General features: G+C 36.3%; 1 protein-coding gene across 1 annotated transcript in view; it reads right to left on the reverse strand.

Moving 5' to 3' along the window:
• Positions 1 to 18275, reverse strand: part of LOC150110489 (phosphatidylinositol 4,5-bisphosphate 3-kinase catalytic subunit alpha isoform-like) — a 329148-nt gene that overhangs the window by 185276 nt on the left and 125597 nt on the right. Inside the window, exon 6 of the mRNA XM_090394138.1 lies at positions 11464 to 11691. Within this exon, the coding sequence (XP_090250264.1) occupies positions 11464 to 11691 (228 nt within the window). The remainder of the gene's footprint in view (positions 1 to 11463; positions 11692 to 18275) is intronic.

Below are 18275 nucleotides of genomic sequence, written 5' to 3' on the forward strand. Positions count from 1 at the left end.
CGTCGAAACGAAGAAGATCCCTCCTTTTCTAAGACTCTATGGCAATTTTTCCTTTGCTTCCTACTCGGGAAAACGGGAATCGAAATCCCGCTCACTTTCGTTTCCGTGTTGTGACGAGGAGATATCACCCCTGTCGCCACTCAGGAAAACCCCGTGAACTCCACCGGAACCAAAACCAAACTCCAAGGCCAAAAGCGACTATCCAAAAAGGGTCCTTGGGGGGGTGTTACCAACCCTTTTATAGCTGCTCATTTAACAGCACCTTTTCTTACTTCTTTTCTCCTCCTTCTACTTGTTTTTTAATCATCGACCAATTAGGGTGGCGTTTTCCCGCCAAACGTCATTTGATCGGCAAGCCCGTTCTCAATGTTTCAATCCGGGGATCGGCCCTAAGCGATAGCTTTGCTTTTCTTGTGCTAGCCTGACTTAATCCCCTTTCAAACTTTTTCTATGAATTCTACTTAATAACTTAACTCTCACATAACGTATTTTATGACTCACCCCTTTCTACGTATTTACTTAACGCTCTCATTTTTAATCGTATTACAATATTAATCTATACTTTCCTTTGTTAGCTACTTATTTAGTTAGAATTCCTTATTTTAAGTCATATTACAATATTAATACATTCCTTCCTTTATCAGCTACTTTAACAACAACCCTTATGTTTTATACATTTTACTGGATGCAAGAAATTTTTCATTAAATAATTCATTTTTTTATGCAGGGGTTTTAATTTATGATATTTATTCTTCATGTTACACCATGATGGCTGAGAATACTATATTCCTAAGATATCAGGTGTAACACTGTATTCTTCTTTGATTGAGTTGCATAATATGTTGAGTGAACATACTCAACAAATAGGTTGAGTATGTTCACTTGGTGAATATGTTGCAGCCAATTGTAAGCATTAGTAAGACCTGGCTTTTGGAGGCAGATATACTAATTGGAGTTGAGTGTAAAAGGTAATTATTTTTAAGGACAGTTAGGATAGGAGAGAAACAGTATGCTGCTAATAATATTGGAGGATCTGAATTCTAGTCAGAATTAAAAGATGTGAATGCAATGTTTCTAACAATGTTTCACATAGCAGTGAGTTTGAAACTATCACAGACCTAGTAATGCATTGTAAAATTAGCTTCATGGATGTCAAATGAGTAATTATTTATTAGGAGATAGGAGAATTACTTAACTGAATGCTGATTGGGTAGTGATGAAATCTCATGTGAAGAAAGAAGTCAATGAGCTGTTGAGAAACAACTTCCTCAAGCAGCATGTGACAGAAGGAACGTGAGGTCAGAGAGTGTTGGACTTCATTATGGTGTCTGAGGGATTTCCGTTAACGACATGACTGTTCTGCCACTAGTTGGTGACAGTCATCAAAGTATACTGACCTAGGAAGTGGCTAGGTGTATGGATGTCCTACTCAGAAAGGTTGCATGCTGAATCATAAAGCAAGAAATTATGACCAACTGAGCAAAATACTAGGCTCAGTCAATGATATCAATTGCTGGATGTGAAGGATATTAGCAGTGCATGGGAAGCATTAAAAAAAATACTTAAATGGTGTAGTATCGGAATGCATCCCTATAGTTTGGAGAATAAATAGAATCAGTATGAAATGGATTTGCAAGCATGAGATTCTTAAGAAAAAGATAACGTGGAAGTAATAACATATATAAGGATAGCATCAGTTATGAATATTGCAAAGCTCAGGACAGAAAAGTTACAAGTACTGTATTTTTGGAAAGCTAATTCTGAATATGAAAAGAAACTGGCTCTACATGCCAAGGCCCACTCAAAAGAATTCTTTCTGTTATGCAGCAAGTAAAAGAAATAATGATTGTGAAAGAATAACTCCACAGAATGAGAAGAATAAAGGTGGAATATCTTGTTCAACTAATGCATGCCCACTTTGCTAAGGACTGCCAACATGATATGGAGCTCAGTGCTATGTCTAGGGGGTCAGTGTCCCCTAGACATAGATGTTCAAACCTTTGCAAGGGCATGGACTCCGATTACAAAAGCTTACTGCTACATTCAGAGGTAAGATGGCTCTCAAGAGGGCGAAGTTTAAACAGATTATTGAGACTGAAAGATGAAGTTATATTTTTGACTGAGCAGAAATCTGATTTTGCTAATTTTTTTCATAATGACTTATGGCTTTCACAACTGTGTTATTTGTCGAATATTTTTGAAAAACTCAATAATTTAAACATGTCACTTCAAGAAAAAAATTTTAACACATTTATGTTAAAAGATAAAATTGAAAGTTTTACTAAAAAAGTTAACATATGGAAGAATGGGGGGGGGGGATGGTTCTTTAGAAATATTTACAGCTACATATAATTTTATAATTGAAAATAACCTTCTCAAAGATTTAATTAAGAGTTATAATTGATCATCTGAAGTGCCTGGAGACACAATTTCCGAAATACTTCCCTTCAAATTTTGTTTCTAATAAACTAAGTTGTGTTCATAAACCATACCCAATTGAAATCAAACACATCAGTCATCTGCCATTAAAGTTCAAGAAGAATTTGTCGAGTTATCAAGCAACACAGATTTAAAACATGAGTTTCCTAAAAAATCGTTAAACGAATTTTGGTTTGGGTTTAGAACAGAATTTCCAACAATTTCTGAAATGGCCCTAAACATGCTTCTGCCATTTTGTACTATGTACTTATGCAAAGCGGCATTCTCAGCAATGATTATAAAATCAAAATATCGATCAACTCTGAAAAACATTGAAGATGCTCTATATCCTGCAGTATCAAATATTCAGCCAAGATTTAATTCTTTATGTAAAAATAAACAAGAACATCCATCTCATTAGTATGCAAATTTGCTTTTGTCTTTAAGAAATAGTAAAATTATAAGTATAGCAAAGAATTGTTTTAAAATAAATTTCTTTATGATTTATTATCAGTAAATGTTTGACTTGTATACCTATTTTATATACCTATATACCCGGGGTCACGTAAAAATTCTCGGGCGAAAAGGGGTCACGAGGAAAAAGTTTAAGAAGCCCTGTTCTAAATCAAATTGTGATCTTCAGTTGATAATGAAATACAAGTTGCTTAATTCTCAAGGCAATTAAGTAATTCAATTAATTATATACTTTTATAGAAAATCATCCAATGCTTACAACATGTTAAAGGTTATTACAGTTTATGTTTTGACATTGATTGAATAGTTAATAATTGGAATTGTTCAATTAACGCTTTAGATTACGACACAAATGCACTGCGATCTAACGTAGTGTCGGAATTATCACAATTGGCCAATTTCGTTTGTGCTTCTCATTGCACATTACAAGTGATTCCGATACACTGCCAAACTGCTCGTTTGGGCAGTGTATCGTATGCTTCCGCACGTTATTTCTGTGAGATACGAAACTTTTATTATTGGTGTGTGTTCATGGTGAGGGTGAACTATTTTTTGTAAATCTTATTTTATTTTGTTAAAATAACATATAATTATTTATTTATTATAGATACAAGGCTGAATTATGATGAGTGTCACTGTTGAAAATATGAAAAGAATTATATTTTTTCAATTATTGTTATATGAAACAAATATACACTGTCCTGATAAATGATGAACCAGAAGACTTACAGTTGATGATAGAAAAGTGGTGGCTTGCAAATTAGCAGACAGAAGACTGAATATACGTGCTGTGATTTTTGAATGGCCCTAACAATAACATTATGTACCTTCAAGATACCCCACTCAAGAGGGTTGAAAGTTTTAAGCACTTGGGCTCAATTCAACCAAAAGACAGCACCATCGACACAGAAGTCGAACACTGCATAGATTCACTGACTAGATGAAATGGAAGTTCTGTCTGGAGTATTATGTGATAGAAAGATGTCAGTGTGAGTAAAGGAGAAGATATATAAAATAGCAGTATGACCTGCCATTATATACGGTGCAGGATGTTGGCTCCTTAAAAAAATATATAGCAGAAGCTACATGTTGCTGAGATGAAGATGCTGAGGTGGACCAGAGTAGTTACCATCTTGGATAAAGTAATGAACACATATGTGGGAGCTTCAAGTTTTGATCTATTGCTGATAAAATAACTGAGCACTGGCTTAGACAGTATGAACATGTCTTGTAGATAACATGATGTGGAAGGTAATCGAAGTGTGTATCGAACTGAGAGGTCAAGGTAGACGTCATTTAACATGGACCTTTACAAAAAGACCCCAAAACTGCCCAGTTGGAGACAATGACAACCCAGGACAGAATATTCTGGCGATTAAGAATTGGGAGAGCCAATACCAAGTGAAATAGTTGATGATAGTTGGTGAATACATAATGGCGAGGACAAAGAACAAATGCGTGAAACGCTAAGTTTTCATTTAGATGATAAGTGATGCATTTTTAGCGTTCAATTTAATCACAATTAGTACAAAGAGAGAGATGTGCAATGAAAAAATTTTCAAAAATCCACAGCAAAATTAACAATGTAAAAATATTAAATGAGCTAAAACCACTATTGATATAAAATTAACAACTAAGTCAACACACAGCAATGTCAGTTATGGGAGAGGGCTATTAACTTCATGTATAATATTCAGACTATACACTGTATGTAAGTTAACCTACTGCTGGGACAATCTTTGTTCAAAAAAACCAGTAAAAAACTGTGTTTTTGCTGCAGTTTTAGAAAATGGTTTCAATCCACAGTAGCTGCGGGAGGGGGACAAAATATAACTGAAGAAAGCGTATACTGGCCAAGTCCAAGTTAACTCTTGGCATACAGGTGGCACTAGTGTGATAAGTTTCCAACGCTTGTGGGTGTTGTGTATATCCTAACTATCTGTGTGGCTCAATAACCACAGTAACTCGCCCTTATTTCCATATAAAACTAACAACATGACTAATGAAAATATATATCAAAGCATAATTCTATGAAATAAGAGACTTCTAAGTTTTATCATCATCATCATCATCAAATTCCTGCCATGTACCCTCAAGGGGTGTACAGGATATGATAGTACTACATGAAAAATTTACATCATTACTAACTTCCTATCTACAATTTTCCTCCAAATCAGTCTATTACTTGTCAAGACTGCAATATTATCATTATCATTATACTGTATCAATCCACCTATATCTTGGTCTTCCTCTGGGTCGTTTTCCTGCCAACCTGGCAGAGAACACTTGTTTTGCTAATCTTTCCTCACCTATTCTGTTTAAGTGACCATACCACCTGAGATTAGCTCTGCTAACACATTCCTGGATGTTGACAATGTCAAGTTCTTTCCTAATATCCTCATTTTTAATATGATATTGCCATTGTTGCCATCTGTTCACGCCTCTAATCTTTCTCAGGACTCATATATTTGCGGTATCTAGTCTTTGGTCAAGTGTTTTATTTCTGACCCAGCTCTCAGATCCATAAGTTAAAACTGGTTTGAACAATGTTTTGTATACAGCTAATTTAGTGTTCCGACTAATTTCTCTCTTATTCCATATGAATTTATTCAATTGACTTCCCACCATACCGCTTTGTTGATTCTGTTGTCTATTTTCATATTTAATTTACCATCTTCACTAAAAATTGTGTCTAAGTAGCTGAAACGTTTTACTTGTTCCACAGGTTCCCAGTTCACAACACAGTTGACATTTTCAACAATTCTACCTATTTTTATTGTCTTTGTCTTTTTAATGCTGACCTTAATACCATATCTATTACAACAGTTATTCAATTTAGTCAGGGAATCTTGCAAACTTGTAGCAGATTTATTCAGAAGTATAACATCGTCTGCATAAAGCAAAGAGCTGACATTAACATCTCCAATTCTGATATCATGTTTAATACCACTTTAGTTAATAATGTGATCCATATAGATAATGAATAACAAAGGGGATAATGTACATCCTTGTCCCACACCATATATAACAATAAATCATCTTCCTGTACTTCTTTCAATTCTAACTGCTGACTTGCAACTCAAATAAAGACTAAGTATTGCTTGATATAATGCCCCATTGACACCATACAACTGTAGTGTATTGAATAGATTTTCTCTCTCTTGGCACCTTGTTGTATGCCTTTTCCAGATCGACAAAACTTAAATACAGATCTTTGTTATATTATTATTACGGGCAACTCCAGGGAGTCCTTAGACTCATCGAGGGAGGCCCCAAATCACGTTCATCACAACTATTCGACATTCATACAGTATCTATCATACCTCGCCTTAAACTCATTCACTGTCACAGCATCCACCACAGAATATGGCAGCCCATTCCACTCATTCACCACTCTAAAAGTAAAGAACCCAGCTCTAACACCCTTACTAACCACACTCTTGCCCAGCTTCCATGGATGTCCCCTAGTCCTACCACAACCAGCCCTGTTCTCATCAATCCCTGTCCCCATCAATCTCCTGGAGTACAGTTCCACCAATGTGGTATACTGCTGCTAATCTTTTCACCCCAAAATGTATAACCTTACATTTTGCCATATTAAATTGACATCCATTCTCCTTAGCCCAGACCTCCAATCTATCCAAATCATCGTGCAAAATTTTGACATCATCTGCATTCATTATTGCCCTACTCAACTTTGCATCATCTGCAAACAAATGAACTGTTCCTCTCAGATCCTTTCCTATATCATTAATGAACAAATTAAACAGCAGTGGTCCAAGAACAGAACCCTGCGGCACACCACTAGTCACAGGCCGTCTTGTGGACTCTACTCCTGAATAAACCACTCCCTGATATCTCTCCATCAACCACCCTCCTATCCATCTCACCAATCCTATATCCATCCCCATATGCTGCATTTTACTGATTAGAATTTCATGTGGTATCCTGTCAAAGGCCTTAGCGCAAGGTCCAGTAGAATCATTGTAAACCCATTACCCTTATCCAGTTCAGCCGTCACTGTGTTATAATACGTGAGCAAGTTACTGAGACATGACCTGCCCTTCACAAAACCATGTCCCCGATACAGTATCACTTTTCATCTATCCAACCTTGTATTTTCCTCGACTATTTTCTCCAAGATCTTGATAACGATTCCTGTTATGCTGATTGGCCGGTAATTTTCAATAGCAGCCTTGGAACCACTTTTATGCAGCGGAACTATTTTCCCCTCTTTCCACCCCCTTGGGACTGACCCAGACCTGAGGCTCAAATTAAACAAAATGGTCAAGGGTACTGACAATTCTTTAGCCGCTTCACATACGACACGAGCTTGTATACCATCAAATCCCACAGATGTATTGACATTGAGGTTCTGTAATAGACTAGTTACCTCTACTTCATTCATCACAATTCCAGTATAAGCTGTTGGTTCTTCCATTCCTGCAATGTCACCACCTGGATGATATACTCTTGCAAAGTGCTCGCTCAGTAATTTCACTATATCGACTGATTCAGTTACCTCAGCATTTTTAAGATCATTCTACCATGAACATTTTTCCTTTTTCTTGCAACATATTGAAAAAACTGTTTGGGATTCTCTTTAGCCTGCATGGCCAATTTTCTTTCATAATCTGCTTTTGCTTTTCTTACCACCCTTGATACCTTCTTGGCCTGAGCTTTATACTGTTCCTGCACCTGCTGGTCACCTTTCTCCTTAAATTCCCTCGCCAATTGTTTCTTTTTTTGCAGTTCAAGCTTAATAGTGTTATTCATCCATTTAACCCTTACTTGATTTATTATTCGGACTCTTGGTATACAGTCAACCATTGCCTCCTGCAAACACTTCTTAACCACCTCCCATGCACTATCAACATCCAGCCCTTGCAGTTTTACATGCCATGGCACTGAGCCAAGCACACTCCTAAGCTTGTCATACTTACCAGCCCGGTAATTCCACATGTACCCTGTCTTAATTGTAAATTCGATTCCTTTAGCCACCTCCCAAGTCATGACCTTACGATCACTCTTACAAATTGGTGGCAACATGGTCATGTTCGTTACAGCCACATTCTCAGTTGCAATTACTAGGTCAAGCACTCTCTGTCCCCTAGTATTTTCCACTACATGCTGTCGCAGATAGTTTTCCCTTAATAACTGCATAAAATCCAATTCCTTCCTCCCATGTGCCCTCTCCTCTTTCCAGTCAATGTTACCATAATTGAAATCACCCATAATAATTACCCTCCCTCCTTCCACTCATTTCTTCTATTTGCCTATGCATACTATCCCCACCATCTATTCCATCACCTGGTTTATAGCAGCACCCAAGTGTATATTTTGTTCTGCTAGCCTCTATCTCATACCAAATAGCCTCAAATGTGCTCTTTTCTCTATCCTGCAGTTCAACTTCTATACTCCTTGGCTGCAACTCATCAGCTATCATCAATAACACTCCTCTCCCCTTTATATTCTCCCTGTCACTCCTGAACACGCTATACCCGTCGCATTCAATCCCACGAGCTTTATCATCTTCTGTCAGCCATGTTTCACTAATACCAAAAACCTGTGGCCTGGAAGTGCCAACCAAGGCCAAAAACTTTTCCTTCTTGATCCTAATACTCCTGGCATTAGTGTACATGAATTGCAGAAGCCCGTTAGTCCCATCCCTACTTTAATGCCTTATACTAACTATCCCATTCTGATTTGTTGTCTTTCGTACTCACTCGGGCATATTATACTCATTCATACACTCAACTGCCTACCTAAAGTCTGCATATCTATTCACCCCCCCCTTAATAAATCAAGTTTTCCTGAGTCTATACATCCACTTCCACTTCATTCATCAACACTTTTTCAAGCTTCCGTACACCAAATCCATTCAAATGTAACCCATCCATCTTATATAAATCCTTTCGCCCATCGAACTCACTCCACACATCCACAAATTCCACACCACTCTCCATGCATAACCCACGCATAAAGTCATTGGCAATTATGGTCCTCCTTCTAAACACTTCACTGTCATACCATGGCAAAATACTCACCATCCTAACTCTCTCTCTCTTCTCTTTCGCTACCTCAATTAATTCCCTCACATCCACTATCATTTCCATTTTGTCTTCTTTCAAATCATTTGTTCCTGCCACAACTATCATTTCTTTCACCCTCTGTTTCTGCACTCAAATAGACTCCTGACGTCCTTTATGTTCGCACTTGGTTGGTACGATTTCGTTAAACTCTCAACTATCACACCTCTTAATAACGAATCTCCGTACAGCACACGCTCCTTCAATTTATTTACGTTTACGAACATTCTCTTATTTTTCGTATCAGACCTTCGTCCATGCTTTCTCAACTATTTGTCATAAAGTGAAGATCTGATCCTGACAGCCTCTATTTGGCCTGAATCCAGTCCAGCTTGTTCTTCACCAAGCTTTTCTTCTACAATTCTTCTCAACCATTTCTCAAGTATACTTGCATAGATCTTGCAGGAACACTCAGTAGGGAAATACCTCTGTAATTCTCACATTCGGTTTTATTTCCATTTTTATATATGGGTACTATTAGAGCTCTACTCCAATCATTGGGAATTCGTCCCTGTGTCCAGGCTTTCTGAACCATGCAGTGCAGCCACTGTAAGACTTTTATACCACCATACTTCAGCATTTCTGGTCGAATATCATCTACTCCTGATGCCTTTCCACATTTCAAGCCTTTGATGGCTTTTTCTACTTCAAGTATGGATATGTATTCCTGACTGCATGCCTGGTCAGTGTTTTTTACCACTGTGCTGTCATCACTGCTTGTTTCATTTAGCAATTTTTCGCAGTAATTACTCCATACTTCAAGAATATCTTTTTCTCCTGTTTTCATGTCACCTTTATCATCTCTAACTCCTTTTACAGCACTCTTTCCTCCATTTCTAAGCTTCTTTAACAACCTCCAGAATATCTTACCACCTTCTTGATATTTATTTTCTATTCTTGCCAAAGTCCTCCCATGACTTTTGTTTAGCTAGTTTTACATAGTGTTTAGCTTTGTCTCTGTATTCTCTAAGAGCAAAAGCTGACTTATTTGCCAGGAACTTTCGATATGATTTCTGCTTTTCTTTCACTGCATCTTTAACTTCCTGTGTCCACCATGGAGTTCTGATTTTTCTATCCTTGCAGACAACCTCACCACATATCTCTCTGGCTGAATCAATCAGTGTTTTCTTGAAGGCTTGCCACTGAATGTCCAAGGTTTGGTTGCTGTTCTCAAACTCTTTCATTTTTTCTTCAATAATCTTTGTGTATTTTAGTCTACAGTTCACATCTGAGAGCTGCTCAACTTTTATTCTCTTTAAAACTTTCTTACATGTTATTCTTTTCAATATGAAATTCAATTTTATCCTGCTCAAGACTAAATAGTGATCACTTCCAATTTCAAATCCTCTGTACACTCTGGTGTCCTGCACTAGGGAGAAAAGATCACTATCAATAATAACATAGTCAATGAGACTTTTCTTATTCCTTGCCTCTTCTCTTCATGTGAATTTGTGCACATTTTTATGTTGGAACATGGTGTTAGTAATAACCAATCCATGTCCTGAGCAGAAATCAAACAGGTATTTGCCATTATTATTAGCTTTGCTCTTTTCTCCAAATTTTCCCAAAATATTTTTGTATGTCTGACAATCATTTCCTACTCAGCTATTTAGATCCCCAACAAGGACCAACTTTTCCTTTTTCATTGTGTCAGTTGCTTTTTCTAAAGCATCAAAAAATTCCTCCACTTCTATCTTTGTATAACCTTATGTGGGACCATAGGCACAAATAAGTCTCATTGTCCAATTCCCCATTTTGATATTTGCCCACATCACTCTACTTGAGACAGCCTGCCATTCAAGAAGATTAGCCTCGTATTTTGTGTTGAATACTATGGGTACTCCTTCTTTTCCTTGATTGTCATTGCCTGAATATAACATTTTGTATTTATTGCTCAGAAAGATCTCACCAGTTTTTGTCTTTTTTGTTTCAGTCACCCCTATTATGTTGATCTGGTACTTATCTAATACCTCAGCTAACTCCATTTCTTTGTCATTTAGGCTTCTTATGTTGATAGTACTGATCTTTAACTCTGGTGACGTTGATTTGGGATGTACTTTCAGATTTGTTCCAGTAGCTGACTTATCGCTGTTCGCCCTGGTTCCCTGGCGAAAACAACAGGAGCCTTGTTTAACCGGGTGATGCCCCAGCCGGCATGAAATTTTGTCATGTTGTACTATCATTTTCAATACTGATTTAAGTCAATAAGAATACAATTTGGTTATCTAAATCCCAAATTGCCAGCCCATCCTCGTTCGTTCAGTATCCAGGTAGATACCCAACAGGGTGCACCACGAGAAGGTGAGGATTGGACATTAGGTCAGAAGCCCTGGTCAGTTCTCCGCATTCCTTTAAACGCTATGTGGAGGTCTCCTCTCATGTATACAGCTTTGACCCTTAAGCACCCCTTCTAAGTTTTAATATCTGAATAAGATAATATTCTAAGTTTTAATATCTTTATATGAATAAGATAACTACCTACCTTATCCACATCTCTTACATTTACATATGTAGCCCATAAGATCCGAACTCTGAACATTGCATCAACCCTCCAGAGTGACATTGTCTGCTGAATGCTAGGTGGAGGTGGTGCTCGTCTTAAAAAAGATGGCATGTGGAATATACAGCGAGGTAGAGTACCGTAAACGCCATCTTTGGACATCAGCATAAGTTGAGGAATTTCACCTTTGGCAATACAGTTTCTTATATACTAAAATAAAGGGATAATAATTACAACAATTAAAACTTAAAACCTCTTATATTAAATTTTAAAAAATTATTTTTGTGCAAGACAGGAGACTAACAATACTGTAACTATAAAACTAATAATAATAATACAAGGTTTTATAAGACTTTAAAAAAAGCTCCCTATTTTAATATTTATTTGTCAAAATACAAGACGTTCACAAGATGAAAACATTTTCAAAATATGTACCTTTGCATATGAAAAAAACACATCTTTGAAATTCTACAAACCACCAACTAGTTTGTTTAATGATTATTGCAGCTGCTAAAATTACTTGTAGTCCTTCAAATAGTGTGAGAGATGTTTCTTTAAGTAGTATTCTTCAAAATGACCCAAAAGAAAAATAAATTAAACAGGCCACAGTCTAAAGTTATATATACATAGTGGTCAGAAATCAAATAATTTCTTATTACTCTGGTTGGGTGAGTGGATAGTCATTACATTTCAATCAAAAGGCTACAAGTTTAAGCCCAATCTTCCTGCTTGTCAGAAGCCTGAAGTAGTTGGAAATAGTTGGTTGTTCTCTGAAGCAGAATTGCTGGATTATCCAACTCTCAGCTCACTGAATGCACTAATGTACCATACATTTACAAACTTTTGCAATTGGAAATCATAATAAAAAACATCGAACCACATTTGTTGAATGTGGTTCATTTAGATCCTGCTAGCAAAATGTTGCTTTGAAGAAATGAGAGAAAATGTTTTTTGAAAACATGAAGATAATATGAACATATGGTGGCATATGAGCCCTCATAGCTTAATTGATATCATTGATGCCCTCTGATTGGAAAGACCTAGGTTTGAAATCCTGCCTAGGATGAAAATAAACTTTAAAAGAGATTTTCAACTGGTAAGTTATTCAGACCTCATATAGAGGTAGGAGGGTTTTTCTCTCCTGAAACTCAGGTTTTTGATGCCACAAAATAAACAAACCAGCCAGAAGAACACATTTAATATGATGGCTTCATAGCATGAATTGCTTCAGCAGTAAATCCAAAATAACCAACCAACCAAGTGGTTGGCATACATAGTCTTTGAGAAAAATTGGTTAAATAATAATAATATTATTATTATTATTATTATTTGACACCTCCAGGGAGTCCAAAGACTCATCGAGGGAGAGTGTGCCAACAGCATTGAACGATTGTTCCCCTTCCAACTACTAACCGCGCTCAAACTTACTTAACTGAGCCATTAGTAGCAGAAGCTCTACCAATCGACCAACCTTTGCTGGCATATTACACAACAAAATAGTGGATTATACCATGCATTTGTGGGGGCAGGGAGAAGCAGTAGCATTATTTCCCTTGATATCTTCAATTTTTCTAAGGTCCACACACACACATGCATATTCTGCTGGTTAACATGGCCATCAAGAGTAAAAACAGCTCTCACTGACAAATCAGGTGATTTACAGAACAGTACTTTCCTCTGAGGGGAAAAAACTTCCATACACCTTGAGTGAATTATATCAGAAAATGATGAAAAAAAAATATTAGAAAGGTGACATAAAAGTGAGCTTACCTGACTTTATTGGTGTATGTGATTTTAGTTAATACAAATTTGTAACTTCAAAAATCCTGAAGATTTTCAAGGAGTCTGAATTTTTTTTTTTTTTTAAATCTAAGCACTCTTTTCATTGCTCAGTGCTGTACTACTGCTTCACACTTGTGAGCTAATATGTTTATTTCAAACTTGTTGCCTCAGATGAAGCATCACCACTCTTAAATTTCTCTAAGAATTCATGAGCTGAAATAGTAATGGCAGTTATTATGCACATACAATTTCGTTATAGAAAACAATGCGTACACAGAAGAAGCATATTCTCCCAAACATACTGATTAGCAGATAACAAACACGATGGCAATTGCGGTTTATTTTAGTAAACAATACAATAAACCAAAGTGCTTTTTCAGAAACTCTGTATAGATATTTTAAAAATCTATTTTAGACTTTATTTTATAATTTATAAGCCACTGAGGAAATTTCTAACTTCTTTACATTCTGTGATTTGTAATTGATATGCAGCCTGCTCATCAATTTCCTGATATATACCATATAGGTCAAATGCCATATAGGCATGGCCGTCCATGGAGGGGGGAAAGCAAACGGGGAGCATACCCCCCCCCAGATCTACTTGTGAAAAAAAAAATTAATGAAATAAAAATTTATTGATGTAATTATTTGTCTCCAAGCTTTGCTCCCCGCTGGAAATTTTCTGTGGATGCCCATGCATATAGAATACTATGACAGTACTACTTAATTAAGTTTACAATATTAATAATTCCCAACTAAAAATTTTCCTTCGAATTAGTATATCACTTGTTAGCATTCCAACACTGTCAGATCTTAGATATTTCTCCTGTCTAGGAACATTTGATTGTATCAATCAACCAAGATTAAGTCTTCTTCCTGCTATTTTGTCATTAAACATCTATTTTGTTAACCATTTCCCATTCCATTCAAGTGAACATACTGCTTTAGATTAGTTCTGCTCACACATTCTTTTAAGATAATAACAACACGTTCCTACCTAATATTTTCATTTTTAATATGATTTTGCTAGTGATGCCTCTATTCACTTGTCTAATTTTCTCAGAACTCGCATATCTGTTGTTAGATCTGAAATAGGCAACATCAAATTTTACATGACGTCACCATTCCAGAATCTAACAATTAACAAAAAATTATATATGCATACTTATCTTTTAGCGCAGTGTAACTATGTTTTTTTTTTTGTAACATCTTGTATGATAAACTGTGAATTATGTGAATTTAAATTAATGTATTTATATGTCTAGCATGAATGTAAGTCAGCAAAAGGGGCAGATGTGAGAGAAATCATTAGTGAAATATTATAAATGAAAGAATGTGTATTATTCAGCAACATAGGGCAAAGATCGCCCTAATACTATAAGAGCAGCATAAGCACCTGCGGGCATCACATCTGAGAAGACATCATGACGCGTACGTTCCCGGAAACAAGAAGTCCCGTATGTTGATCGGTGAAGTCACCCAGCCTGAGACCAATGGGTGAGACGATAAGAGAAATTCAAACTAGGAAAGGTGGCGCTCTAGGGGAGCGTATAAAACCCATGACACAGAAGTAAATCCCCCCGTTTTTTCATATTCCTGCATTTCTCTTCGTGTGCTCCAAGAGTTCATCGCAGTTCAGCTCTCATTTTTGAGGGCTGACTTACGAAAAGTTCCAGCATGACACCGCAGCAGATTTCGGCAAGATCAACCTTAGGCCGTCAATGAGAAGGCAATCGACGTAAAACCTTAGCAGAGAGACAGCGCCCAACTCAGGTGAGCACGTGTAACCCATGTGGCGACAAGATCGAGACAACCAGAATCGAACAAAGAAGGAAGGACGGAAGAAAACCGATAAAGAACAGATAAGTATTCTCACTTGTTCTAGCCCCTTTTGAAAATTGACTAACAGTGTTAAGAGAATGCATCTTAAAATTTGTAAATGGAAGAAAGAGTGATGAACTAAGATTTATGTAAATGACTATGCTTTTGAAATGAACTTTAAGAACTTTCAGTTAGATAGAGATTCTGTCATAACTAATCCAAGAGAGATTATAAATGTGCTAAAATGCCTTAATGTCCAATTGAGCTGTAATTAAGAATGTATTATATATTGATTCATTGAATTTGCTAACATTTTGAAGTCAATGCATAATTGTTTTAAGAGTGAGAGGGTGAGAGAAAGGTAGAAGATTAAATTAGAATTGATAACTACTTTAACTTGTATGGCATTATATAATGAGTTTAATAAATATTTTGGTTCCTTCCTTACATGTGTTTCTGATCATGATGACTGACCCCTGACCCTTCATAAAACTTCGAACCTGTGATCATGTGTGTGTGTGTGTGTGTGTGTGCGGGGATACCCCAATTGAAAATAGTAGGGCACGACTGCAAATAAAATAAGCCAGAGAACCCAAGACTAAGAATTCAGTTAACATTATTAGTGGCACCTGATAATCTATGTTTATCCTAAAGGTTGAGTTTATCTCTAACTTTAAGACCCGGGCTGGTGCAGATAAAAAATAAATTTTGCCTGTGTGACCAGGATAACTCATAGAATTCAGGGAACAGGTGATCTCTGGTGGCCCTTGAAAGGTTAAATTACGTAAAAAAAAGTATAAAAGAAGCGAGACATAACGATAAGATAAGACTAAAATTAATGAAGATCACATAACAATGATGCAACCGACTTAACAAAGAGGTACATGCAATAGAATTTGATATGGCGGCTGAAGTAGGAAAGGATAAAGTTAATTATATTGCCTCGATATATCAATATCAGAGATATACGATGCAACACTGTGGTCCCTTAGCTTTGTCCAACTTGTTTCTATCCCAACTCTCAAATCCATACGTTAAGATTGGTTTTAACATTGTCTTATATACACTAGTGGTCAAAATTGTGGAAACGTTTTGGAAAAAGTGTATTTCTGAGGTTTGATGGCTCATAATATCACTTTTTTTTTGAGTAATACCATAAAATTATATATCAATGGAAAGATAATTTAATCAAGAATGTAATGCAATAACTTTTATGAAGGATTTTTTTATTAGAACAGCAGTTATAAAGAAGAAAATGAAACACGTAGAAAAAATGAGATATACAAACATTCTCACAATGTGAGTTAATACTTAGTTGGGTAACCTTTAGCATTAATTACGGCCTTACAACGCCTTCCCATGGAGTGAACCAAGTTTTTTAGTTCTGCAGCTGTCATAATTTGAAACCAAGACTGAATTATTGCTTCTATTAATTGGGTTTTATTGGTGGGTTGCTTCTGACTAACAAGTTTCTTTAGTCGGCTCCATAGATTTTCAATTGGGTTAAGGTCTGGGCTATTCCCAGGCCATTCCAGCAGTGGAATACGATTATCTTGAAACCACTTTTTGCACACAGCAGCAACATGACATGGAGCTGAATCCTGTTGAAATATAAATGCTTCATTATCTTGGAAAAGATCACATGCGGAAGGCTTCAGTTTGGGCTCAAGTATTTCATTTATGTATTTTTGGACATTTATATTCCCATTAATCACGCAAATTCTGCCCACACCTTTTGATGTCATACAACCCTAGATCATAACACTAAGTGGGTGTTTCACAGTCGGTAGGTGTAATGCAATCAAGATGCAAATCTTCTCCGAATCTTCTCCTTATGCATTTTATGCCATCACTACCAAACAGAGATTTTGTCTCATCACTCCAAATAACACTGTCCCATTGTTCCGCTGTCCAGATAACATGGATTTTAGCCCAGTTTAATCTTTTCAACCTTTGTTTGAGAGATAAAAATGGCTTTTTTCATTGAATTCTAGCATTTAGACCAAATTCCTGCAGTCTGTACCGAACAGTCCCAGCACTCAACTTCACATTGTATTGCGCCATTTCATCTTGTATACACCAAGATGATTTTCTTCTGTCACGTAGACACAGTCTCTCAATTCTTCTATCATCACTCGCTGTTGTGCACTTTTTCCTGCCTTTACCAGTCGTTTTGTAGTGACGTCTCCTTATACCTCTTCAAAAATTTAGAAATGCCACCTTTGGTTAAGTTCCACCAATTTTTCTTCTAATTTCTTCATAACTGTAGCCTTGTTCACTTAATAGTACTATTTTACATCGCTTTTTGGGTGACCAGTCAACTCTTTGCACCATTTCTTTAATTTTATTACGTTTTACAAGCTCACTAAATGACCCAACCAACTTGATAGCAATCACATAACACACACTGACAAATGTCCTCCTCTCAGTTCCAATACATGATATCAATAGCTGAATCCTACTGTGACACTGGCTCTCTAAACACTCATGCTCATTGGCTACATTCAAATGAAGGAAAGCTACTTCATATCTACCTAAGCAAGTTGTGCTTCTTTTCTTTTTTCTGGTTATAACTTTTCATAGAATACAGATAATTGAACAAAATGTTTTGCATTACATTCTTGATTAAATTATCTTTCCATTGATATATAATTTTATGGTATTACACCAAAAAAAAGTGGTGTTATGAGCCATCAAACCTCAAAAATACACTTTTTCCAAAAGGTTTCCACAATTTTGGTCACTAGTGTATTGCTAGTTTAGTGTTTTGGATCCTCATGTTCATAAAGACATATTCCTGTTGTACTTTCTATCTGTTGAATCAATGATGTTTGGGAGAGATTTGCGTACCATGCACCTATGCCAAAAAATGATTAAAACCAACCACAGAAAATCAGCAGGTTGGACCAAATCTCTTGAGTTGATTGAAATTATAAACTGGTTTCTGACTAAGGTTTTTGGGACATCTTGGGTAAGGTAAGCCTAATCTTATGCTGGTATTAGTGCAATTTTCTCATTAGAGGCATGGCAACTGTTATTGCTGTTTTTTTTTTTTTTTTCTCAGTTATTTAAACAAACAACTGATAATTGTATACTCTGTATTTATTATTATTGCATTTCTTGACATTCCCAGTGATTTGTAAATGATATGCACTATGATCTGTTTTATTTATTTTTTGTTTGAAAAGATC

Source organism: Typopeltis vanoorti, chromosome 1, assembly GCF_054136105.1.
Source record: "Typopeltis vanoorti isolate ZY-2024b chromosome 1, IOZ_Tvanoo_1.0, whole genome shotgun sequence".
Lineage (NCBI taxonomy): Eukaryota > Metazoa > Arthropoda > Arachnida > Uropygi > Thelyphonidae > Typopeltis > Typopeltis vanoorti.